General features: G+C 41.9%; 2 protein-coding genes across 2 annotated transcripts in view; both read left to right on the forward strand.

The window, feature by feature from the left end:
• Nucleotides 1-1,526: 1,526 nt before the first annotated feature.
• ptbp1a (polypyrimidine tract binding protein 1a) lies at nucleotides 1,527-16,864 on the forward strand. Its single transcript, XM_051396387.1, has 16 exons — nucleotides 1,527-1,627; nucleotides 2,423-2,476; nucleotides 2,748-2,778; nucleotides 6,803-6,863; nucleotides 7,018-7,190; nucleotides 7,634-7,780; nucleotides 7,937-8,107; nucleotides 8,644-8,754; nucleotides 9,019-9,199; nucleotides 9,376-9,453; nucleotides 9,646-9,803; nucleotides 11,196-11,229; nucleotides 12,336-12,428; nucleotides 12,948-13,164; nucleotides 13,456-13,533; nucleotides 14,004-16,864. Exons 1-16 carry the CDS (start codon nucleotides 1,620-1,622, stop codon nucleotides 14,134-14,136), a joined length of 1,728 nt encoding a protein of 575 aa, XP_051252347.1. The 5' UTR covers nucleotides 1,527-1,619; the 3' UTR covers nucleotides 14,137-16,864.
• A 3,663-nt stretch (nucleotides 16,865-20,527) lies between these two features.
• Nucleotides 20,528-27,429, forward strand: part of efna2a (ephrin-A2a) — a 73,534-nt gene continuing 66,632 nt past the window's right edge. The window contains exon 1 of the mRNA XM_051396412.1: nucleotides 20,528-21,648. Within this exon, the coding sequence (XP_051252372.1) occupies nucleotides 21,506-21,648 (143 nt within the window). The 5' untranslated portion in view covers nucleotides 20,528-21,505. The remainder of the gene's footprint in view (nucleotides 21,649-27,429) is intronic.

The raw sequence follows: 27,429 nt of genomic DNA on the forward strand, positions 1-27,429 counted from the left end.
CTTCCTTTCTTCATCTTCATATAAATTAGCAAGCCAGTATGTGCTGCTGCCTTTGTGTTGATTGTGAAGCAATAGGAAGTTAAATAAATTAGGAGAAAAACAGCTTTGTGCTAGACCTCTTTCTTTATGACTGTTCACAATGCCTGCCATGGGGGGGGGGGGTTGTCATGTTTTGCTTCCTTCAGCGGTGATAGCAGTTCATAAATTTTTAATAATGCATGTTCAACCCATTCTGGTTGATTACAGTGTGCGCATACCTCTGTTTGGTGCTTACCTACTGTAAGTAGTGTGTAATTGGACCCTTCACTGCCTTATATTTATATAGATGTGTCCTCCTTTTGTTTTCACTCCAGAACCTTTTGCAGAGAAGGCCTGTTATCTAGAGGATCTCTTCCTGACTCAGTACTTATTGTGCAAAGAGACCTCAGTATCAGGGCAATTATCACCTCCATTGTGTTGCACCCAACCAAAACCAGTACTGTTTACACCACAGTACTGGGGGGGGGGGGGTTGACAACTACAGCACATAAAACTGTGCCCTGAATCCAAATACTTCAATCCCATCTGTGCATTTGAATATACACAAAGTGTTGGTCATGATGAGTATCTATGATTCTGTGTAGGTGGGACTAGAATTCCCTCTCCACAAAAGACAGCTAAAACTAGATTCTTATAACCCTTGATGACCAGTGTGGGATGAAGGTTAACTCATATACTCACATTATTAACTCTCCAAATCCTTTGTGAATTTTCTCATATAGCGGTGAAATCAATTAAACTAAGTAGGCTACATTTACTCACTCACTCACTCATTTACTGTACATACATACACATGTTAAGTAGTCTTGCTTGATGATTTATTTGACTACTAAATGTGCTAGTTATACAGAGTAAGATTTTACATACAAAAAACATGAGGATCTTATTGAGATATGATCTATTGTAGATAAATCTACCCAATAGTAGGCTATATAAAGTAGTACTGGTTCCATCGCGTCCATGTAGATACAAATGCTATTTACATATTATCGCATATCACAAAACTGCCATGAAAAAATGGCATAAAATACAGTATGGCACTCAAATGTTTCTGCATTAGTAGACCTACATTAAACTGATACACTAAGATTTTGAGAGTGGGACTTTTACTTGTAATAGAGTATTTTAAACTGTAGTATTACTATTTTTATTCAAAGTAAAGGAGCTCAATGCAGCTTCTAACACTGCTCTTTTAAAAAAAAAAAAAAAAGGGCACAACACAGGTTTTATAAGATATTATGAGAGCCCGTTTATTTAACTGCGGGTCCCTACTTTCCTCCCTTTGTCCTCCCTTTAGGAAAAATATACACCTTTCATCGCACAACAACTCAATCAAACATAACCCACTTGATGTGTGTGTGATGTACTGGAAATTTGCCGCGGCCCTTCTTTTTTTCACAAAATGATAGTCGTCTTGTCCAATCGCGAGTCAAGTAGAAGCTTGTCCCCGCCTGTTTTTGGCTCTTGAAAGTGCCTGGACTAATCAGCGCTCGCCTCCGTGTGTTCAGCCATTTTGTAAGAAAATCAAGCAAGTCTGCCGCCCTACCTTCGCTTCAGACCTGCAGTTTTTTTCTTGTGCAATGGACGGGTAAGTGAAAAACAACGACACTTAAGACTTAATTTTATTCGGGAAAACCGACCACCGAGTAGTTTCTTTTCATAGTTCGGTTGCTTATTAAACTGATTTGATTCCGAGGGCTGTTTCACTTCACCGTTTGACCGGGAAAGTTTTGAAACTTTTTTTTTTTTTTTTTTTTTCCATCAAAACATGCAACAGTTAGCCGGAGCGTTAGCTTAACCAACGGCTGCTAGCCGTCGCTACTGCTAACAAACGTTGGTCGTTTGAACGGACTTAATTAATCGTTTTTCCGTTAACGGGACTAACGCTAAGCAAACGTAACTTAATAAAGAGTTGAGATTGGAACAGACTTGTTTATTTTTATTATTAAAATACTGGCAAAATCTCCCTTCGTTCGCTAACGAAGACATTAGTTAACGTTGGCTAACTGCACCTTTTTGGTAACGTTAACTTCAGCGCTAGCTAAGGCAACGTGTCTCATTTCCGCATTCATTTGTCTGCTGAGTGCCAGGGCCATGTTGAAGATGTCTGGCCTGAACATTTCACGTTGATTCAACCGGGGGAGGGGGGGGACTTCTATACTGGGTTATCTAAACAGGGTAGGATACACAATAGCGTGTTGTTTCAATCAAGCGTATCCTAACGTTAACGTCGTTTGATCACCTGAATTCGACAGTTTGCAGCACTTTCAAATGCAGCGGGGGATGTTGCGTTTTACTAAAATTGTAAATGTGGATTGGTTTCATTACCACTTCTGAGTGTCTACTCTGAATTTTGCCTTTATGTTTTGCCAACCCACTACAGCCGCCTAGACGCTGACTTGTACCCTCTGGGAGCCGGCTACGTCCCTGAAATTGAGTAAGTATTTTTGTAAAAAATTTTGACCCGTAGGTCGAACTGTTCGGTGCTTTCCTGAATTTTAATACTCGTAAATGTGCTCGTCTCTGAATGAGGAAGTCCTTTTTTTTGCGTTTGGTTGCACAGCACTATATCCTTCATTTCATAAGGGCTGTGTTCTTCCAGAGCAGAATGGGCTGTTGTGATGACTTGTTAACAGGATCTCGTGATAGATTATGCTTAATCTTCTTTGATTTCCTGTGTAATTGTGATCTTTCTTTCTCTTTCACAGCAGTGTCCATGACATATCAGTTGGCACAAAGGTAGGCAATTTTTAAAATCATATTCTCTTTGCAGCCCTGTCTCCTTTCACTTAACCTGTCTAGACTGCAGCATGAAAACCAGGAGTAAAATGTGTGGTTTTTGTGAAACTCTTGACTTACTGTAATTGTACATTTGTTAGAGGTGATGATTGTGAGACTCATTGGATGTTTTGTCAGTTTAAAGGTCCAGTAGGTGTTGTAGTTTTAAAAATGGCTCATCTTTTGGCATGTATAGCCTTATTAAACATAGAAATTTGTGTTGTAATTAGCATTCACTTGTTTGTTTGTTCTTTGTTATCAAAGTAGCTTTGATATTAGATAATGAGTCTTTGTTGTATTTAATTTTTTCTAACTGCGGCAGGAATTTTTCTGTGTCCCACTGCAGCTAAATTAATTTTTAGGAAACAGAGGTTTGAGAAACATTTTTTTTTTTACAAGTCGGAGTGGAAATGGAAAAGAACCGTGCCGTCATTTGGGACTTGAATAACATAGTCTGTCAGTTTGCAAGAGCTTCCTCTATAATTACAGAACTGCTGTCCAAAGCCATTTCTCATGTGTAATGAGTTTGCAGTTGCAGACCGGCTCTCCTTTTAAAAGATTTATGATATACAACCGAATGGCCAGCAGATAGAGGTTGCAGCAACTCTCAAGACTCTGGACATGGAATATTTGATAATTCAATTAGAATAGATTATCTTAGGTGGGGCTTTATGTTTTCCTGTCTTGTTTCTGTTGGGTTGTGTGGCTATTGGGAAATGAAACTTCCTGTTGTTTATTTAGCATGTTCCTTAATAGCTAGTCTGCCTCACTGGAATGTTAAGAAAGCAGCTGAATCCTGCTCCAGTGCTTGATATTTATCCAGTCTCATTTCTGTCACAAGACTACTCAGCCAGCACCAAACAAACAAACCAGTAAAGTATTGTCCAATGTTAATGACCTTTTTGCATGAATCTGCTCTGAAGATTAAATTTCAGTGATGAGGAAGCTTTCCTATGCTTATGTAACTAAAACAGTAGCTCTTCTCTACTGTTTGCAAATGGTGTGTACAAACTTGTTGAAGTGGGAACACTTTTTTTGTTGTTTGGAAAACTGCTCTGTTTTAACTTGTGTCCCCAATAAAAATGCCTGCTCAAGTAGTAATCCTTGGTGACAGGGCCTGGGGCAGCTATGTGTAGGGGGAGTAATTGAACTTAGGGCTGTAACCATTCTCCCGCAACAGTCGTCGTCATCATCATCCTCCCCGGGCAAAGGTCTTAACACTGTTTAAACAAGAACTCGGATACACACACCCGCAACAGGGACACACCCCACCCCCTCCATTCTTTTTAGTAAGGCCTTTTCAACATGTTAACAATGCAGAAATTAATGGGTGATTATCGGTATCAAGGATTTGACTCCCGGTGGGATTCTTTCTTCTATAACTTTTCCTGTTTTCTGGATTTGATGCGTTGTGGTAATGATGATGCTGAGTTATGGAGCGCTGCCTTGCTGGAATCTGTAATTATTCCGTCTGGGCAGAGTGTCTGGCATTCCGCGGTCACATTCCAATCTCCCCCCTCTAGCCCCCTGGTGAGGCACAGCTCCCTGCCCCCTCCGCTGCCAAAGGCTGATCACAGTGAACAAACATGTCCGTACCTGTGCTGCTCTTCATTGTGCTTTTCCTGAGAGATCACACACCCCCACCCCCACCCGCCATCAAAGTCCAAAAAAAGGTTGTTTGCAGATGCCAAAACAAATAAATCTTCTCAGATTTAGCTTCCATATAAAATCTTAATGTTTCTCCCCCCCCAATGCTGCTTTAAAGTTGGAGATACCATGTGTTCTTTTTCCTTCTTTGATGCAATGAAAACCAGGTGTGATGAAGCAGGGAAATTGCCTCCAGTCCATGTTCACTTTTTAAAATTGAGTTCAAGGTTGGCCATTGTCAGTAAAGCTGCTCAACAGTTTCAGTATGCGGGCCAATTATGTGTCATCGTCTCCTGAAGGTTACTATTATGCTGTCAGCATCCTGAGCAAACAAAGGATGTGAACAAGTCAATACACATTTAGTGGGCATGTGTTGTAAAAATGGGTTTGGCACTGTGTCGGAGTCCACTAACAAACCATTAGAACGCTCTGTTTTTCTTCCATTGGCTTTTTAACCAAAAGTTTCCTTTTGTGCTGCTCTGCACTCTCTACCACACTCCCTACAAACACAAAAGTTTTTTTCTTCAGTCAATTGCAATATTGAACTCCTGTGTATGTGACTCGATGTTTCTGCTGTGACTGTAGACTGTCTTAGCTCTGTGGTTATTATTAGAATGAGGAAGTAGGGGAAGAGAGAGAAAGCAAGTCCTGCCATGGAACAGTAACCATCAGTCCCTAGGAGGAAGTTTAGCAAAGCCCTGGAAGCAGGCCTGATCTTTTTGCTCTTCCTGTTTGGAGTTGGTCTGCTGACTGATAATGTGACACTGCCCGCCCACAACTATTGAGTCAGGCTGGAGCCACTTCCTTCATTTCTCATGGCTTGCATCTCCCCTTGGCACATTTATCAAGCTAAAATACTGTTTTGCTTCCCACCAGCCAGAGCACACCACTCTCACACATGCAGTATAATCCGTAATGCAAGCCTCTTGTTGTTTTACACTGTTATGTTTTTTTTTATTATTATTATTAGATGCGTTCCAAATACCAGGATCCAACTAGCCACTCCCATTGTTTTTTTTGTTTTGTTTTTTTAAAGAGAAAAAAAATAGATCCATCTCATGCCTAACCAGCTCCATGTATCATTTTGAGTCTTGTCAGAGGTTGTCTTGCAATCCATTGTGAGTCTTAATTTTAACTGAGTACCTGCATGTATGCATAATTTATATAGAGATTTGAACATTGGCCAAAGTGGGTCCCCCTTATCGTGAAACCTCAAAGACATTAGACTGTCTCTTGTTGCTTTAAAGTTCATGAATTGAGATAGCAGACACTGTTTGTGTGGGCTTTAGAGTGAGAGTGACCGACTCAGCCAAGCCATCTGGAAGCCAAAGGTTAGTTTATACTACTGCTTACAGTGTTGTTCTCTCAGAGCAACTAACTCAGTAACCCGCACCGCCCCTTCAGAATGTTTAGAGGCCCCACCAAATGTTTTCTCTTGGATAACCTCATTCCTGCCTTTTCATGAGTAGACATTGTAGCCTGACTGGAAACCCCCAACACCTTGCATATTTAAAGGCCATGATTCACAAGGTGGAGAAGAATGCTAGCAAACCTGCATGACTGGTTGTTGTTAAAGCGCTCCAGGGCTCTTCAAATCCCAGAGTGTCCTTGGGGCTCCATATGTGTGTGTGCCGCCGTGTAACAATGCTCCTAGTCTCAGCCTGAACAGGACCTTCATTGTAGAGTGTTGTAGAGCTTAGGCTGCTGAGCCACTTCTTGTGACTGCTATACTTCATCTCCCACAACCACAAACACACACACAGCCCTGAAACAGCACTTTATAACTACTAAAGAGAGAGCGAGAGGACAGACAAGGCTGTTACAGCAGACAGTAAACTAGTGTGGGCTAGGAGTATCCCCATGTTGTCTTCCGATTCAGAGGACTTCAGCATGGTATCCATCCCCCTAATACTGAATTATGAGAAGATGACTTGTACTGACATCTGCTGACTTGTGTACTTGCTGTACTGCTCCTTGAGTGTGATTGTCAGTAAAACATGATCATTTGGCATATTTCCTCAAGTCAAATAATGGCCTGTTACTTTAAGGTTATGAACTAGGCAATGCTGTTAAAGAAGAGTATAAAATGGAATGGATAGGGATGGTTAAAATGGCAAGTCAAATATCCCTGCTGACAAGCTAGGCCACTAAATCTTCCTAGTGAGGAAGGTGGAGTTCTACTGAAGCATGTTTGCTCAATCCTCTTTTGGTTATCAGATTACTTCCTGCTTTATCACACAATGGCTCTGTAAAATGAGAGCTGTGCTCTCCACCTGCCATGCTGTGCCCTCATTGGTGAATGCACTGAAGTGAACCATTGTTTTCTCTCCTTCTGCAGAGGGGATCCGACGAACTCTTTTCTTCTTGCATATCCAACGGGCCCTATATCATGAACTCAGGTAGGGGGGTTGCCATGGAGGGTTGAATCCTTTTTATTGAAGTGCTTGTCGTGTCTGTGTTTGCGTTGCCATGACAATCAATCCATTATTCAAGAAGAACCAGAGCCTTCTGTTCCCTCCCTGATTGTATCTGCTTCTGTTTTTTTTCTTGCAGCCAATGGCAACGACACCAAAAAATTCAAAGGTGACGTCCGCAGTCCTGGTGTTCCGTCACGTGTGGTCCATGTACGCAAGCTGCCAAATGACATAAATGAGGCTGAGGTTATTGGACTGGGACTGCCCTTTGGGAAGGTCACTAATCTGCTGATGCTGAAAGGGAAAAACCAGGTAAGGACTGACATATGCAGGTCTGCTCATCAAACCTGTATGTCTTGCATTCCTGGGAAAAATTTCTCTTCAGGCCTGGGACAAGGGATCAGCTATCTAGCCTTGTGTCCTGACCTGAAAATTATGACAAGGCCCCTTTTGTCACATTCACGTGGTTTAGTAGGCAGGATAAAAATTCTACTTGCTGAGATGTCCTGGAGGAAGACAATCCTCTTGAATGTCTTATTATCTCCTGTTTTCTGTTACCTGCAATTCTGTGTCAAAACCAATGAAAGTGTAAAATCTAAAAAAAAATAAGCAAACAGTTGATAGGCAGTGAATATAAGTACACGATTAAATTGCTCATAATTGGAAAGAATTCTTGCTAAATATTGTCTTGAGTGGGACCTTTGTATTACATGTGATGGAGGAAACAAATTGAATATGTTGGTCCTCCCTTGCAGGCATTCTTGGAACTGAACAGCGAGGAGTGTGCACAGACGATGGTGAGCTACTACTCCTCTGTCACCCCTGTCATCAGAAACCACCCCATTTACATGCAGTACTCAACCCATAAGGAGCTCAAGACGGACAACTCCCCCAACCAAGTGGTAAGGCTTGTGCTCAAAATACACGCACACTCGGGTTTTCATGTAAAAGATACAGCACTTCTAGAAAAAGGAATTTTCACCCACATTCACTGATTAATTTATTACTGCATACTTTCCGTGTCCACGCTAAGAAGTTCCTCTGTTATTTTTCCTTAGCGTGCACAGGCAGCTCTGCAGGCAGTCAATGCCCTGCATGGAGGTGGGATGGGAAGCATGGCCATTTCTGCAGATGCAAGTAGCATGGCTGGAGGAGCAGCCCAAAGCCCTGTCCTCAGGGTCATCGTGGAAAACCTCTTCTACCCTGTCACCCTTGATGTACTACATCAGGTAGAGGCGGTTTTTGTAGTCTACAGTTACCTTATTGTTTCACAGATTTTTGTTTGAACATCGTATTTCATAGGATTTCCTGTTTTTTAAATCTTTAAACAAACCTTGCGTTTTGGGTGTGGACTTTAAAGTGACACTATTACATAATGAATTGTAACAACTGCCATCAGTTACTAAAGCCTATCTACCTGTTCTTATTCTATTGTACTTAATGTGTAAAATTAGATGTGGAACACAACTGTACTGTGCCATTAGATAAATTTTGACTTATGCAAACTAATATAGTTTGACTGCTATAACAGCCAATCACCTATACAACTATAAATATATCTATTTCATTGTTGTTGCCATTTCCTATTCTTTTTTTCTTGTTCTCATTATGTTATAAATATGCATGTAATAGTGGGACTCTTGTTAAAGAAAGATATGCAAATGTGTTCCCTTGGTTAATGTTCCAGTACAGTTACAATGAGAATTTGTGTGAGAAAGTGTGTTGTCATGATGTCATCCTTAATCGTTCGGTCTCCCCTCTCCAGATTTTCTCTAAGTTCGGCACTGTGCTGAAGATCATCACTTTCACAAAGAACAACCAGTTCCAGGCTCTGATCCAGTATGCCGATGGCATGACAGCTCAGCACGCCAAACTGGTAAGACTGGTACAACTAATGCTCTTTGTCATGATGTTTCCTTTTGAGCTTGTAACCATTGAGTAACTGGGTGCTTTGTCACCTTTTCAGTAGAATTGTGATTGCATGACATTCACACGACAAATTAATCAATTTAAAGCAAAACATTGCAGCTACAGTACAGTGTTGAGTCAACTGATCAAACATGAAACTGGTTTTAAAACCAACTGTGTAAAACACATCACATGCATTGTCATAAGCCTAATGCTCCAATATTTGTCTCAGTCTCTGGATGGACAGAACATCTACAATGCCTGCTGTACCTTGAGAATCAGTTTCTCCAAGCTCACCAGCCTTAATGTCAAGTACAACAATGACAAGAGCAGGGATTATACCCGACCAGACCTCCCCAATGCGGATTCACAGGCCTCCATTGACCACCAGACCATGGCAGCTGCTGCATTTGGTAAGATTGGTATAATTCAAAGAGGGTTTTCTTAAAGATCTGATCACATCTATAAATGTTAACAAGCTTACATAGTCCAGAATTTCCTAGCTTTTTTTTCTTACTTTAATCATTGTTTCAAGTACACATTTCATGGAGTTTGTGTTCTTAGTTTTGTTTGTTGCCTCTTGTCCCAGCTGCACCAGGCCTAATCTCAGCCTCTCCCTATGGTGGAGCCCATGGCTTCCCCCCAACCTTTGCCATCCAACAGACAGGTCAGTATACAAACATTCCCTATTCCATTATTAGATCTGTATTCCTCGAAATATGTGCGTATTACGTACATTATTTAATTGGCCTTGATTTTAACAGTCATGTATTTCCCCGTTTTTATATTCCTCTTACCAGATCTTGTGTATATGACGAGAGGGAAAAATTGAAAGCAATTAATATTTTGTTCCTCTTAGGTCTGTCGGTGCCTGGTATGCCCAGTGCCTTGGCATCCCTCGGTGTGAGCCATGGTAGCATGGCGGCTGCAGCAGCAGCCGCTAGCCGTCTGGGCCTGTCAGGGCTCGCTCCCTCTGCAGGACACAATGTCTTGTTGGTCAGCAATCTGAACCCTGAGGTCAGTACTCTCACTAGGCTTAAACAGTTCTACAACCTGCCTCTATCAGTGCAGTGCTAAAAAAGTTACAGTGTTACAGTGCCATTTGTTTTACACAATGGTTCGTGGACCTGGACCATTTATTCAAGAGCTCCAGTGTTTTGTCCCCCATTTCCCATCACTTCCATGTGATCAGATTAGTTGGAGTACCCTTACCAGTGTTTTTAATTAAAAGGGGGTCATCGAGTCAAAACCTCTTCTCTTTCAGGACCTCTCTGTGTTTGACCAAACCTGCTGCATTTCTGACCTGCCACTTTGCTCACTGTGAATTTTAAGTTTATTCAAAACACTAACTTCTTTTTTTAAAAACTTACCATTTCATATCTTCATTTTTGTCCATTAGTTGAAATCATTCTTGAGTTGTTGGAGAGACAATATTACTTTTTTATTTGTATTTTTTAAAGAAACACATGTCTGTGATCCAAGGTTTTTTTTTTTTTAGAATGTATAAGTAGTCTGTCACATTCATTACATTTAGTGTAGTTATGTAGTTATGTGCTTAAAGCATGTTAATTTTAAGATCAGCTTTTAAGTTGGAACAGGATTATAAAAATTGATATTCACATTTGACTGTTTTATTATATTGTAATTTTAAATAATCTAAAACATAGTATGTAATTTTAAAAGTACATATTGTCTCTGCCTTTTTCTGTATTTCATTGTTAATCTTTTTTTCTCTTCTTTTTCTCCTAGTGTTCCCATAGTGACAGTGCATTTTAATTTAGCCAGTTCTACTGTCTGAAGCACTACATTTCTTTGTGTATACTGACCTTGTTTTTTACTTCCTTTTTCTCTCTCCTCTTTCTCTGTCCCCCTCCCTCTTTTTTGTTTTAAAACCCCTTGACCTCAACTCTTGCCAACTGACTGCACGCCCCACGACCAATTGTTCCTTCTGTCCTCCTCTCCCCTCTGCCACTCCTCTGTTACTACTACATTCACTCCTCCTTCCAACCCACCCAACTCTCTTTCTCCCCAATTCCATGTCCCCAATTTGGACATCACCCACAAATTTGAAAACACAACATAAACACAACATTGGCACCTCTCCCTGATCATCTGTCCTTCCACTATCTTCTTTCTTTCCTCCACCTCATCTTCGTCTGTTCTCTTCTCCTCTCTCATGCTGTTTGAATCCTCTCCTCCTCTTGTCCTCTCTTCATTCTCTTCATCCCTCATGCCTCTCCTTCCTCCATGGTACTGTGGCCTTCCTGTGGACCTCGCTGCCTGTGGCCTGCGGACATGTCCCGACTCCACTCCACTGTCCTCCACTCCGCTCCGTCTCTTTTCCCCTGTCCCCTGTTCCCTATCCCCCTTTGGCCCCCTGCCCCGCTGCTCCCCCTGCTGTCTCTAAAGAGCGTTACGCCACACTGCCTCTTTATTCTTTTCGGTACGTTATCATCCTTTCATCTCCTTTTTTTATTACTACTGTTACCTCGCAAGGTGGGCATGTCTTGTCTCATGTTGTTGGCTTTGTTTTTTTAACCACTGATGGCTCGTCATCAGGCTACAGGGCTATGAAGGGTGGGGGTGTCGGTTGTTTTGGGTTTTGTATGACCTGTTTTGGTTGTTGTGGGTTTGTGTGAGGAAAGTAAGGTGAGAACACCACACAAAGCTGCAGCATTTCATTTAATTTGTAATAGCAGTGGTTGCTATCCGTGGGCAAAAAACATTTGCAGTTTTTTTATCTTCAAAGAGCACAGCTCCTCAATGGAAATACTGCCCCTCTAAATAGAAATGCAGGGATCATTTTGTTTGGGAATGAGGCGGGAAGCCGATCTAAATTCTAAAGCATTGCCCTCAGGAAAAGGATAAAAGTCAACACTTTATTTGGTTCCGCACGGTCCAATTTTAAGCCATGAAAATTCATAAAATTTAATTTTTGCTATGTTGAATTTTTTTTTTTTTTTGTGGTTGCCTTGAGTCACTCAGCAACAGTACATAGAAAATGAAATGCTGCTGCTTTTTTTTTTAGTGATTGTGAGTTGACATATCCCTCAGATTATGTCACCATATTATGCCTTTGCAGTTTGTCTCAGTACTCTAATGTGGGTATGTGCATGTTTAGTTTATTCCTGCATGTCTCTCTATTAAGCCCTCAAGTTGGTCAAGAAATTCAACTTTTTCTTTACTGTAGATCGATCAAACAGATCAGAACCACTCATTTTACTCCCCTTTTGATTTTTGCCTTCAAATCACTCCCTTCCCCCTCTTTTTAAGCATAACCAATTTTAGCTCTTGGCATCTGTGTAATTGTTATCTAAGAGGGCTAAAGTAGGATTAGTTTTAGAGATGCAGAACTGAACAATAATTTACTAGAATAGCCTGACAATTACTTATTAATCATCTGGTGTTCATTTAGTAACATGAATATTCATGCCCCTGATTTGATGGTTTTAATGTGTTTTTGTTGCTGTGATTGGCTGTGTTGCTCCTGTTAAGGCTGTGGGGTACTTCATTGCACTTGTATTGTGACACCATCTTCTTCCTCCTTAGGTGTGTATGGCGATGTGATGAGAGTGAAGATCCTATTCAATAAAAAGGAGAATGCTCTGATCCAGATGTCTGATGGCACACAGGCTCAGCTAGGTAGGTACACTCCAGCTCTGCAAAACACTATTTGCTTTCTTTGATCTATCATTTTCTTTCATCTTGTTTTTGTCTCACATCATTTTACCGTACAGTGTTTTGAGCCTTTTACCTAGTGGGCCTCTAAGCCAACTAAGCAAACAGAACAGGGCTTGACTGATTGCCTGGTTTCAGATTATTTACTTTTGATTACGATTACGTTAACATTTGATCTATGCACTAGATGTATCCAGAAAATATTTTCAGAAATGTGGTGAATGCATGTGTCAGGAGGATAAAGATGGAATTGATTTTAAAATGTATTAAAATAGCCTCAGTGGACCTTTTTGTTAAACTAATTGAATTTCAAATTTTCTGTTAAAGCCCAACTATTTAAATGTCCAGTTAAAATTGAACAGTACACCTGTGCTTGCAACAAAGAAAAAATGTGTCATAAGTCAGTCTTAGAGTTACATGTGGAAGCCAGGTTTATGTGGTGTTCTTAAAAACAAGTGTTGACTCTTTATTAATGTTTCCCAGCTATGAGCCACCTGAATGGCCAGCGTCTTCATGGCAGGGACATGCGTGTGGCATTTTCAAAACACACCACAGTGCAGCTGCCCAGAGAAGGCCACGAGGACCAGGGCCTCACGAAAGACTACAGCAACTCACCGCTGCACCGTTTCAAGAAGCCTGGCTCCAAAAATTACTCCAACATCTTCCCACCCTCTGCAACGCTCCACCTCTCCAACATACCGTGAGTGTTGCAAAGGCCTCATTTTCATTCCTGCTCTCCCCAGCAGCTTTTGTGCTCTAAGCTTTTTCCTTTGTAGTCTTGACTTAGTTTTTTCTATATTTAGTGTTTGGGACTTAGTAGTTGTGACAATATTTTCTAAACATCCTACTCTAGAGGTGCATTTTTAGATTTAATGATGCCTCTCGTGTCTTGTTTCTCCGTACCAGTAAATAAGTGCAAATAAAGTAAATAAAATGTAAACCCACAAAAATACTCAGTATTTATTCTTTGTTTTCCTCTTTTTGCTTTCAGGCCTTCTGTGGTGGAGGATGACCTCAGGAGGCTTTTTGCCAGCTCAGGAGCCACAGTCAAGGCTTTCAAGTTCTTTCAGTAAGTTTCAGTCCTGTCACACTGAAAATTATGTCCTTAGTGGTGGTTGAATTCTTGTCTTTGTAACAATTCTGGAGTTGAATGGTGTTCGGAAGTGTTTCATTGTCTAGAGCAGCGATCCTGAACTTAATGCCTGCCAGCTAGATGCCAGGTGGCCCAGACCAATTTATAATTCACAATGAAAATAAACAAAATTACACTAGGAATTGTTTTGTTATTTTAATACTAATTAGTAAGTGTTCAATAATGTCCCTTGGCTGTTACTTGGGAAGTTGTGTATTAGCCTGTCAGTGGTCTATGCAGTGTGCAGAAGCTGGGACACTTGTACACAAGACATGGCAAAGAATAACGTGGACAGCAATTTCTTTTTTTCTGTCTCTACGAGACACCTTACTTAGTCGTCTTATTACAACATGCCAAATGGCAGGCAAAAATGGGCTGCATATTGACGCGTTCTCTTTATTTAACAGAAAGGACCGCAAGATGGCCCTGATCCAGATGGGTTCAGTCGAGGAGGCAATTGAGTCCCTCATCGAGTTCCACAACCACGATCTGGGAGAGAATCACCACCTTCGAGTGTCCTTCTCAAAGTCCACCATCTGAGTGCCTTTTCTTCCTCCCTCCATGTCTATTGCCATCTGAATGCTACTTTTGTGAAGGTTGCATTCAGTGGAAATGGCCACCATTACATATTTATGGCTGTGGTTCTTTGTAGAACGTTGCTCCTTTCACCCCCAGTCCTAATGATTCCCCATTATTAATAGGTTTGGGTATAGGATTTAATTGACTGTTTATAGATTCTGGTTCCAAGTTGTGTCACATCACAAGACACTAAATAAAGACAAATATGAATATCTCCATTTTATGCACAAATTGTTTGTAGTTTAATACTTGTTTGTATTTGAGCTAGACCTGCTAACATGAACTGATTCGGGGGCATTATGAATTTGACCGGGGACCCCAAAAACCCTACATTCTTGTACCAAGTGTAACTGGCACTGTAAACCAGTAGGTCCAAACTTCACCCAGGAGTCAGTAAGTGGAATCATAAGAGTGTTTCTAAACAAATCCCTGGTCTTGATAAAATTGGAACTGGTTCCAGTTCAGGACATGTTCTTGGTACCCAAACCTAATAATTAATTTGTTCTATCATAGTTCATCAAGTTTTTACTGGGGTCCTGGGGAATGGGCAACTTTCTGCAATGAAACATGTTAATTTGGAGGTAAAGTAGGGGCAGCTTATGAACTGTCACTTTAGACCAAATCGCTAAAAAAAAAGACACCCTCCACAATGGATGTATGCTTATGTGGACGAATCGTATCCACACCAGACACACTTCAGCATTCCTTTTACTATGATAGTCGTGTGGATATGTGTGTGTGTGTGTGTGTGTGCCTTTTTGAAATGCCACTTTGAACCTGTTTGGCCAGTCAGAAACGGTTTGAGACAAAGGATTTTGTTTTGGCTCACAGAACACCAAGCAATTTATTTCCCTAGTATCCAGTTTTGTTTTTTCATCTTGTAACTACCCACCTATTTGCTTCAGGGGATCAATACCACTATCTGAAGTTATTCAATAAGTACACTTTTTTTTTTCTTTCAATAATCTCTATTTACATCCTTGTGCCTTACTTTGCCCCTACCAGATTGCCTAAAGAATTGCTCTGGCTTTTTTGGAAAAAAATGTCTCTCCGAATGCCTTTTTTCTTGCTTTTTGGTATGTACCAGCATTGTTGGAATGGGTGAAAATGGCTCCGTCTTCTGTTTCCGCTTAAGAAAACAAAGGTTTATCTAAGGATTTGTATGCATATATCCCCATTATATGTATGTAGAAACTATGAATGTAAGTCAGTTAGATGCCTAATATTTTTGCTAGGTGGTTTAGCTCTGTTAGGTGTGTTGTGGCAGGAGTAGAGCTGTATCCAGCCTTCCTGTCTTACAGTCCCCATTCACCTCCATTTAGTCCTTTTCTCAGTAGGGACATTGGCGTTTGGGGCCTCATTTAACCATATTATGTTCATCTATATGTGGACACATATATTCATTTATCTTTTCTTTTAATGTTAGCATTTACATGTGTATCACTTCTAAGCTTAATTGATACCTATACGTAGTGGCTGGGTTTAATCATAATCACAGTGCCTTGACTCCTTGAGTTTTTAATCCGAGGCTTGCCTGGTCAGTTGACTTTGTTTACCTCTCGTTCAGGTGTTTTATCTTACCTGTCTGCAAAGATGCCTTTATCCAATCCAATTCAGGTAATCCTACCTGTGAGAGGGCAGCTTGGAGGCATTAGTCAATTCAAAGTAACAACAGTCTTGGACTGTGTCTAAAAACCCAGAATAATTTTTTTTTCTTAAATTCAGGACACCAGGATTACAGGGTGGGATAGCCCTCACCCATTTCTTGTCTGTGTCCACTTACACCACAGTCAGGTTCCTTAGTGCACTTTTCCTTGATGATAGGTCCAAGTTGGCACCATCACGCTGAAGTCTTAAACGTCGTCACATTCCTGCGTGCCTCAAAGCACCAGTTTCCACAGCCTCGACCACTGTAGTTTTGGACCAGATACAGATGCGCTCTGTCTCTATTTTTGTAAAAGATTATTATGCATGGTTTAACAAAGCTTCATGTAGCTGCAGACGGTTATTGCTGTTAAGGACCAAAGTATCTTCTACCCCCCGCTGTTTTGTAGTGTTGTGATTTCCTAAAAGGTTTTTTCACATTCCTGCAATCCCACAAGTACACAAGGCTTCAATTTCCTCAATTTTCCTGTTTCTCAAATGCTTTGGACAAAATTCACATGAAGTTGAAATATCTTTTGGGTTTCAACCTATACTGTATATTGTATCCCTTTTTTTTGTTTCATTGACTTTACAAAGAGCCTACTTTGGTAGAGATTGCTTTAGAATGGATACTTAATTGAACCACAGTCTTAGCTGTGATGTTGACAGTGTAGAAGATTATATGCCTTTAAATTTTTGTTAAAAGCTTTTATTTTTCTCTCCTTTTTTATATGGGGGCGGGGTGGGGTTATTGTATGAAGCGGGATTGATGGTTGTATATATTCATGTTTTTGTACCACAAAATCATTTGGATTATATCCACTTTACGTTCAAAACATGTATATTTTGATAAAACAATACAGACCTATTAAGCTCTCTGGAGCTGTAAAAACAAAAAAAACTTTTGTAACACAAAGACATTAAACCTATCTGAACACAGAAGTGTCTCTGTATGTGCCCCGCTCCCCCCCTCCCCTGCCATCCTGTTCTTGTCTCTTGCATCTTCTGCTGCCTTCAATAAATCTTTAGTTTGTTCCTTCTTTCATCTGGCCTCATTTGGTTTCTGTCTCTTCCCCTCTGTCCTGTGGTACTGCTGCTCTAACGGTTAACATCTCGTAACATTTTCCACATTTCCCATCTTGTTTACTACTGGTGGGGTTTTTATTTATTTTTTAAATCTTTTTACTATATTTCCAACTTTGTACTCATCCCATCTGAAACTTGACTGACTTCTCATCTGGGCTCAGCACAATCCCAGCACAATCCCTCGATGGAACGGCTGCGATGATGATGGCAGGGTGGAGGAGTTAATTTGATATGCAACGCTGGATACTTGCTGTTCTCAATGATTCTGAATAATCCTCCATCCTCCTGTGCTCTGCTTTTGACCTTTTCAGTTTAGCAGGTCTGACTGAGGAGATGAGCCAGGTTGCTGTGGAAACCAAGTCTCTGTATCTCATAAGATGAATAATTAAGATAAAACACAAGCATAGCTATCGGTAGTATCTGGCATCCATGTTTATCGTAGAGTTCCTCAGGGATGTGGGAGAAAAACCCTCAATGACAAACTGGTTATACACCTCCTGAACCACTAGGGGGAGGTCTTGCTCTCTGCTGGCAATCGAAGGATGTTGAGCAGAGGTGACTTTACCTGCCACTCACACAATGTCAATAGTTAGTGGCTTAATCTCAAGTGCCTCCTTGGGCTTTCTGGCATTATACCTTCTTTTTTTCCCCTTCGACTTCCTTACAGAGCAGTAGAGAGGATTAACCTCAGATCTTCCCTGCCTTTTGAGAGAGGGACAAATGAGAGAAAAAGAGAATTGAGTCCAGGGGTGTCTGTATTTGTGGCTGAGAGGAGCTGGATTTCTGTTCTATAATCCCAGCAGTTTGTGGAGTGTGTTCTTCAATATAGTGAGCTCCAACTTATAGCGAATTCCACAGCTAATGCACTTGTTTTTCTTCTGTTACTACTTTGCATAAGAAAGCATGCTTGAAGGTCATAGTAAAGACAGATAACAGTCTCATACTTGCTGGGCAACATGGCAGAAATAGAAACAGCATCTTATAAGATGCTTAAAGAAGGCTACACTCACAAGCAGATCATTTATTTGAATGTTACCCGTAAGGTATTAGAATAGTCACCTTTGCCAAGATATATTCATGTAGCTTTTTTAAAAAAAACATTTTCAGTATATCCCTACTAGTCATGAAACTCCATGGCAGCAACTTGACGCTTTGATGCTGCTTTGATACCTCAGACCCTTGTTTACTTGCAGCATCTTAGTATTTCACTCTGCACCAAGAGTAATTTAGAGCAGGGAGCAGTCTACACAGAATCCTCTTTGGAATATATTGAAATGCAAAGAGATTGCATAATTGGGTGGAAGGATAACTCAAAGTAAGACGATCCAAACATAGATTTGTGATGTTTTTGGGTTATCAAATTCCAGAAGTCACTGGCACATAAAATGTTACTTCATATACTTTTAATCTGTTGAGAAATAAATAAAAAGAATCTGGCAAGCCCTGTCTGTACAGCAAACATTTATTTTCAAAAAACTGCTCTAATCCAAAAGTTATTTGACATTATTCGAAAGAAGCTATACTTTATGTGCTATGAGCTCTGTTGCAACATCCAAAATGTCACTCCATTTGTACTTTTAACCAGTTCAGTGTGTCGTGCACTTTCCTGTAACCCACCTCTCCCAATTGTTTGCCAGACCCAGACCCCTGGGTATGATCTTGCTTCATCCAGCCCCTGTGTGCTCGGGACTAAATGAAACCACGTGGCGTAGCGATCCTTCCACATCTGGCAACATTTATTTACATTAGTACTGCGGCCTCTAATCAAGCAAATACTGGCAAACACTGAGGCCACACACAAATGCAAACCTGACTGGTGAGGTTGGGGGTGGCCAAGTGGTTCAAGAGGTTCAAGAAACAGTCGTGTATATAACTTGTGACGAGTTAAATCCCCACAAAAGCCAGAACACTATGTCTAAAGTGTGAGACTGGACAGAATGGCTGCTTTGTTAGTCAACAGCTCGAGGAGACATACATTCATCTGTTTTATGTTTTAAGATCTGGAGCTGGGAGATAAGTCATATGTCTATAATTGATGTCTCCTGAGTGGAGTTAAACTACAAAGCAATCACAGACTTAACCAGCTATAAATTCCCCAGGATTCAACGCCCTTTTAAGGAGGCATGAGTCCACACGCTGACTCTCTGACCCCCATTCATTTAGATTTAGGACCACTTAGGAAGCCTCCGTCTCTGAACCCACCCAATAACTGTGTAGTCTGCACAGCTTACATGAGATTTAGACTCCCTTTCAGAGTGACACAGCAGAGGAGGAACAGTCTGAAGCTGAGGTGAAGGATGTCTTTTTGGTCTATAGTGGCTCCCCTTAAAAAAGCCATCCGGAGACTACCCACCTGTTTACATATGCACGCCTCAGACAGATGTTGAATAATTCATCCACAGAGGCGGACAACATGCAGCTGTATTTGGGTTATGGGGGGGGGGTGCATGGGTTCTCTCCCTTGCCTGAATTCATGCAGCCCAAATTATAGGCATTACTCTGCAGGCAGAGCAGGGCAAAGCAAAACTAGGACACTTTGCATAAAGGATCCAACCGAGAGGCACAATAAGATGTGAAAGATGGAGCTGCGGAAAGGTTCAGTTTTAAAATTATAACACAGCCACTGTTAGGCTTGTGACCGGTGGGACAAAGTCAGTCAGTTTGATTTTGGAAAACTGTCTTTTGAAAGGAACCTTGAAAGAGTTTGTATGCCGCAGAAAATCTGAGTCTACAAATTGTGTTTCTCTCAATTATACCTAACAATGTTGCGCTCCCCTCTTTAAGGAATAAAAATGAACTTGTTGCAAATAATTTATCTTGAATCAATTCCCAATCTTGTTTGTTGCGAGTTGATTGATCCTCCACTGGAGCTCATTCTCCTCGGGCTATCGACGCATGTTGGGAAACACCATGGATCACCTTGTGGAAACAATGTAGTTACTATACCTCTAGACTAAATGCCAAGATGGATATGTTTTTGCAGAGGTGTCTGGCGCGTACACACACACACACACACACACACGCAGGACAGAGGCAGCAGGGGTGGCAGCGCTCCGTCAGACAGAGCTATCTGGAGGTTTATGGCTCACAGGTTTTAGACTCGGTGCTGCCTTCGCTTGCCCTTTGGGCCTAATGGACACTGATGGAAAATGACTCCACTGTTCCAGCGATCCATCAGACGCCCTGTTTCTCTCCCTCTCTGAGCTCATCCATCAGGACGCAGCTTTCAAACAGAGGGAGAACTTTTTTATGGGCGCTTTACATGTTACATTGCCTTCAGTCAAACAGATGGCTGTAGGGGTGATTAATAACAAGCCTAACAAGTAAACATTCACAGACAAAGACCATCTTTAAGCCGCAATTCCCAGTGTTTCTCTGGGAAATCTATCCCACTAATTCTAAAATCCTGATTCGCGTCACACGAAAATGGTCAGTTACCTTTCTCCAATCGAAAATGTGCTTATTTGACTTGAGGCTTTCTTTTTATACATCCTCTGTTGTGCATCACCTGGGACGCAGTGAGCCAGCCCCGCGTCCCCAGAGGGAGCACGGCACGGCACAGCACGGCGCGCCACGGCTACAGGCCCCGCCCGCGCAGGAAAAAAAAAAAAAGCAAGCGCGAGATGGAGAGAGGGAGAAGGAGAGGGGGTGGGGGCTACTTAGACCGAATCAGGGTGCCGGTGTGAGTGTTGTTGTCGGCATAGGTGGAGGGTTTTTGCACGGGAGCATGTTCGGATTAAAAGCTGTGATCATCCGCGGCTCCCCCGGTTTGCGCCGCTGGTCAACGTGACGCGCAGAAAGTGAAAGGCGCACCGCGACTGGAGTCACTCGTTTGGATTTGGAGCCAGTGACAGCGGAGGGATCACCAAGTTGAGATGCTGTAAGAGCTCGAGGAGGATGCTCCCGTCTCGCAGTTGTTATTGTGCGTTAAGTTTGGACTGAAAATACCGGAAAGGAGCGCGCTCTTCCGTCTGGGATGTATTTTATGTGAACTGCGATAGGAGAAAAAAAGGTCAAGTGGACGCGGTTTTAGTGCTGGGGAGAGATTCCGTTTGAGGGAGAGGAGCGGAACAAAGCGCGCGCCGGGCTGAATACCCAACACAAATCTGGGTAAACAAATATGACGGCCGATTTTGACGTTGTGTCACGTCTGCTGATGAGCAACAATACCGCCGATAGAAATACAAACCTTGGATGAATTCTGGAGTGTAATTAATTGTGAAAGGGGGGGATCTAATCCAGGTGGCGCATCTTATCTCCCCTCGGCTGCGCGTAATGGGAGAAAAGTTTCGGACCTTGCAGAGGAGACGCACTCGCAGCATCCCGCCGTCGACGCGCTTATAAAATAACATGAGCATCCTGCTGTTCCGTCCGCGGCTGACGAAGTTTGAAAGTGAATTTCAGCCATTCAGTATGACTTGAAACATCCTCTGGGGGTTATCGGAGCTCGCATCAAGCCAGTTAACGATCCATGAACCGCCGACCCGATTTGTCCAAAGACGCGCAGACGGACATTAATGATCTAGAGAGGATTTCTGCAGCAGCAGCGAAGTGAAAGCCTGATCCCAGCCAGAGAGAGAGAGAGAGAGATTCCACCTGGATGTCTATGATGTTGTGCCAGCTCGGGCAGAAGTGTGTGATGGAGGTGGTGGTGCTGACCATCCTGTCCTGGGTGTCCGTGTGGGCAGAGGAGAAGATCATATTTGACAGACATGCTGTCTACTGGAACAGCTCCAATCCCAAGTGAGTTTTTGTACAAGTTAGGCCTTAAACTGTGTGTGTGTGTGTGTGTGTGTGTGTGTGTGTGTGTGTGTGTGTGTTTGCACTGCACTGTTTACCTGCCTGACATGTAGGCTGTGGATTTCAGAATAATGATAGACAATCCTAGCATGCAGACAGAGCCTTTGAATCTAAAAGGAACTACACACTTCCAATTTTTTGCCACATGCTGTCTGAACACATCACCCCCCCCCCATTTTATCCTGAATATTATGACTGAATATTGCAATATTGATGTTTTTTTTTACAATGAGCGAGCAACACACACACACAGAGACACACACATACAAGTTGAAGTGTGTGTGTGCATGTTCAGGCACACTGGATATTTTGTTCTGTGGTACAGGGAGCTCCTTTTGTCTTAGACAATGAGGGCATCCTGCCTCCTCTTCTCATCAATGTCTAGAGATTCACTCGCTCTCTCTCCCTCTTTCACTCCCTCCCTCTCCTCTCTCTCTCTCTCTCTCTCTCTCTCTCTCTCTCTCTCTCTCTCACTCACACACACAGACTCACACACTCGCACACAAACACACTCACACACACACACAAAAATGCATTTACCTTTCTTTCGGCTAATTTCGACCACTTGTGCACAAGCACACATTATTTGTCTGTCAATTGAAAGTACTTGTGCAAAAACCACATCCATAAATAAACAAACACAAAGAACGACATAAACACACACATGCACACAAGGCTGCACACACACACACACACACACACACACACGACACACACACACACACACACACACACACACACACAAACACAAACACAACAACACACACGGCCGTCTTTAGCTGGGCTTCTCTCATTGACATGGGGCAGAGCACTCTGGACCCGTCTGTCTAATGGTTTGTGACAACCTAGCCAGCCTCCTCTCTCTCTCTCTCTCTCTCTCTCTCTTTTCTCTCTCTCTTTCTGTCTCTCTCACCCTTCTTCTCTCCCTCCCTCCCCCCTCTTTTTTTTTTTTTTTACCCTCCCTCTATCTCCCAGGTAGATAAATAAACAGTTAAAGTGCTCCCTCTCGCTCGCGGCTGAATTAGTCCAAACTAACAGCCCTGTCTCTCTCTCTGCATCAACCAAACACACACACACACACACACACACACACACACACACACTGAGCTAACAGGCCTGTCTCTGACTGCATCACTTTTCCACAGAAGGCTTCTCAAATATTTAACAGGCAAGGGGGAACATTTTCTCCCTTTCTCGCTGTCTCCCTCTCTCTTTCTGTCTTTCTTTTCATCTCCCTGTGCTCCTTCTTTCTCACCCCACACACACACACACACACACACACACACACACACACACATACACACACTCACACAAACACCTACACATTGCACACGTCACAGGATAAATTTAAGCTATATGGACGGTTGCTGGGGGCGCTGTTATTCCGTCAGGGTCGTACGGAGAAGTTGAAGCAGAAACGGGGCACATCAAAAATGCATTGCTACTAAAGCAATGAATCTAGGCTCTGGAGCCCTGGCGAGGTTGGTTCCCCCTGTTAGACCCTGGCACTGTCATTGCTCATGCTGTGCCTTTTTTCTGCACACACACACAACTCTGTCCCGCTGCACTTGTGAGGACCTTCCACTGACAACATTCATTCTTCAACTTTAATCTAAAGCTAATTCTCTTTCTAAACTTTGAGGATTACGGCAAGTCTTTTTTGAGAAACCAGCCCAGTGGCAAAAAGGGATGAGAAGACAGACACCAAAATCATCCCTGCTCATGTAAAATGTACAGGATCCTTTCCGGTTTATTCCCACTTGGGCTTTACTGACAAGTTTTGGTCATAATAGTAAGACTGTATTCAACCAAGTTACTTGCTGTGATCTGGGAATGCTGTGAAATTGCTAAAAAAGAAGTCCAACAGTGCCAGAAATAGAGCAGTCAGAAGATACTGGTAAACAAACTGCAAGGTTAGAAAACTTATTGGGAAGAGGACATGGCGGTTATAGTAAGTTATTCCCCAGTTAGGATTGGTGAAGGGAGTAACATCTGGTACCAATACAACAATATAAAATGACTCCATCACAAGTAAGAGTCGAGTATTCAAAATCTCTCCAAAGTAAAAGCACAAAAGTACTATCAGCAAAACTTACTGAGGCTGAATCGTATATTATTATAGCTGACATTATTAGATTAATACTATACATTATTAATACTGACACATCAACGTGCAATCAGCATTTTGCTGTTCTAGCTGGTCGAGGTGGAGCTTGTTTTAACTACTTTAGGTTGTTCAGTCCAGTGGTTTCCAAACTAGGGAGCAGGCCCTTCCAAATGGTCATAGGATTAATCTTAGCGGGCGTTCGATGATTAATGAGGTGAGACAGAAGAAAAAACAAATATCAGCTGCACAACTTGTGTTCATTTCTTGGACTGTTCTCTCATTTCTGCTTTTTTTGTGAAATAATGGATGACTTAACCTCTTTGGGTCTCAAACAATTATTTAGATGAAGCTATTTGAGAATTTGTAGTTGAGAAATGGCTTTTAGGTGGAGCTGCTAATAAGTTATAGACTTCTGAAATGTGTTAAGGGCCCCCAAAAGAGGGATTACTTTTTTGGGTAACAAGCCAAAAAGTGTGATTTTATGTAAAATCTTAATTTGAAGTAGCTGCTAGAGAAATGTTGTTTATTTGGAGTAAATATTACAATATTAATTACAGGAATTAAATAAGGTGAAATAAATGTAGCTGAGATTACATAATGACAGTATAATACAGTGTAATTACACTTTTGTTTTCCAAATATATAAGTATATATATTACTTGAAATTTAGAACAATCCCAATCATTCCAATGTACCTGTGTTGGTTCCCCCACACTTACCTTTATCCTTCCTAACTCCTGATTGGATAATTCAATCACATGTCCAAGAGAAACCAGGAAGTGCTTGTGATCAGTAAATGCTACTGGAAAGATATCCATCTTCATCTAGCTTGTTTGTCAAGGTAGGAGTGACCTTATAACACCATATATTGAACCCAGACAGTAGACAAATGCTATGCTGAGTGGTGCTAGAAGACTAGTATTCTGGAAGAGAAATTTCATGCAAAATAGAAAATAAATATACATGTTTTTTGGTGCCAAGTCTTCCATGGCACACCTATTAATATACTGGATGGTGATTTAGGCACTGATGAGATGCTCAGAGACTATGCAAGAATAATGCATCATATCCAAACAGCAGCCAGTCTGAGGCAGTGAAATGACACAAACAGCTGGGGAAATGAGCAGCTGTGTGTCTTAATTGATCACACAACATCAAGCACACAGCTTGTATTGAGCTATCAGGATGTGTCGTCTCTTCTTGTGTTCATCAAAAGTTTGCTGCTACCCAAACAGCCTGAGAAGGACGTTCTCTACAAAGTCACAAGTACTGACTTAATATTTATAGAATTGAAAATCACTCAATCAATGTTCTGGTCACAACACAGTGGAGGAAGATGTGGCAACTTTACTGAAATAGTACCAAAAATAAAGTTAAAAATCAGCTTTACTGTGGTCCTCCTTCCATTCCAACTATCTCTTAACAGCTCAAACTTGGAGCACCTCAGTGTGTGATCCACCTGGGTTACATAGATGATTTTGATGCGTTGTTGTGGTTTTTTGCGGCTTGCAGCTTTACCATTTGCTCTGGAGTTTTCTGCAAAAAAAGCTCTAAAAAAACCAGACTGTACGCTACCTGATCAGCAGCAAACAGCGGAGAGGCAAAGTTATCGACTAGCTTGTGAACATATTGCAGCATCTAGCGATATTCCCCTTGGGAGTGGTGGAGACCGCAGAGTTCAATACGAATAATCGAGCAGCATTTGTCGGAAACATGATTCCAAATGAATTCTTAAGTTGCTACATATGTGCTGGATGTGTAAATAGGCTAATGTTTGCTAACAAATTAGCTGTGTTAGTTTAAAATCTGATAATAACGAGCAGCCAAAATGAATTTTACAGCAGGCATGTTAGCTGGATAAACCTGTGTCACCATCTTTTCTGGAGCTACCCTCTAACTGAGAAGATGTCCCCAAGTGAACCTGTTAAAATCTTTTGAGCACCACATATGAAATTCTGTTTACCCCCACTGGAGTGACAGAAGTTTCAGAAACAGGTATCTCAAAATCTCAGCATAAAAAAGCTGAAACTATCTGTGTGCTGAGACAGCAGATGTTTTTATGTAGTTTGGGTGAAGCGACCCTTTAAAAACTGGCATTTCCCTGTGGATATGGGCACAGTCGCTCCATATTTCCCCCTAGAGGTGATGTTTTTCAATTGCTTCAATTAATATGTGTCTACTGCCTCTCTGTCTACCTCATTCTTTCTTGCTCTACTTCTCTCCCGTGTGCTTTTCTGGGATTAATCACCATCCATACTGACATGTTTTAATTGTGTTTTCTACCTGCTAATTAATCGTGCTGCCGGTACGTCAGCCAGGTCTGTTTAGGCCTGCCTTGATCTCAACGAGACTAACCTGGATAAGTCCAGATAAATAATGCGAGTTAAACAAATGTATCAACTTGAGAGAGGAGGCATATTACAAATTGGCCAAACCCTTTATATGAAGGGCTCTGGCTCTCAGCAAGCCTATCTCTTTCAAGGTCTTCCTGGATAATAGAAAATGTATGAGATAATCCAATTCAAACAGCTCCGGCCACTTTTGGTCGCGGCGGGGAGCAGCCGCTCGCATGCCCTCAGAGTGTTGTCCATCCTCCTGTTGTGATGAGATACGTGGTGCCGCACAGTAACAAAGTACCATAACACACATTATGACAACAATACTGCACCATAAGAACAGGATCTGGAAATCTCCCAGACCCACATAAAAGGATTTATTCCACATGCAGGAAGGAATATAGGGGGAACACACACACACACACACACACACACACACACACACACACACACACACTCACACACATGTATGGACATACACACCAGTATAGCTAGATTTAGGTCACAAACTCACACACAATCACATAAGCCAGAATGGCTGTCCATTGAATACAAGGTTAGGCAGCATCCATTTTTCTATTTACTCGCTGTCGTGCGCATACACACACACACACACACACACACACACACACACACACACACACACACACACACACACACACACACACACACACACACACACACACAGAGAGAGAGAGAGAGTCAGTGGAAGCTAGATATGGGACACATGCACACACTCATATGCACATACACTCAGACTGGCACTCTATTTAGCAAAAACCCATCCTTTTTTCCTTTTGCTGGCACTCAACCCTGCATGTGCACACACACCCGCACACACACACACACACACACACACACACACACACACACACCACACACACACACACACACACACACACACACACACACACACACACTGAGTCCCCTTCTGGCTTCCAGGCCCATATTATAAAGCTTGCAGGTGAGGGGCTTTGTTCACCCCAAGCAGCTAATGTGCTCAGAGCAATGGGCTCTCCTCTATACACACACACACACCCTTAGACATACACACATACACTGGCTCAATGGTCCAGAAGGAGCACCTTATCTAATCCCATGGTTTATCCTTCAAAAGACTTTCTTTTCCTTTTCTTCTTTGTTCCTGCTCTCTCCTCTCTCTTCATCTCTGTGTCTTTGAGGAACTCCATGTCAGTGAGAAGCGCTGATGGTTGACGACACTCTCATTCTATGGGACAGAATCAGTCTCCTTGGAGACACACACACACACACACACACACA

This window comes from Dicentrarchus labrax, unplaced genomic scaffold, assembly GCF_905237075.1.
Source record: "Dicentrarchus labrax unplaced genomic scaffold, dlabrax2021, whole genome shotgun sequence".
NCBI lineage: Eukaryota > Metazoa > Chordata > Actinopteri > Moronidae > Dicentrarchus > Dicentrarchus labrax.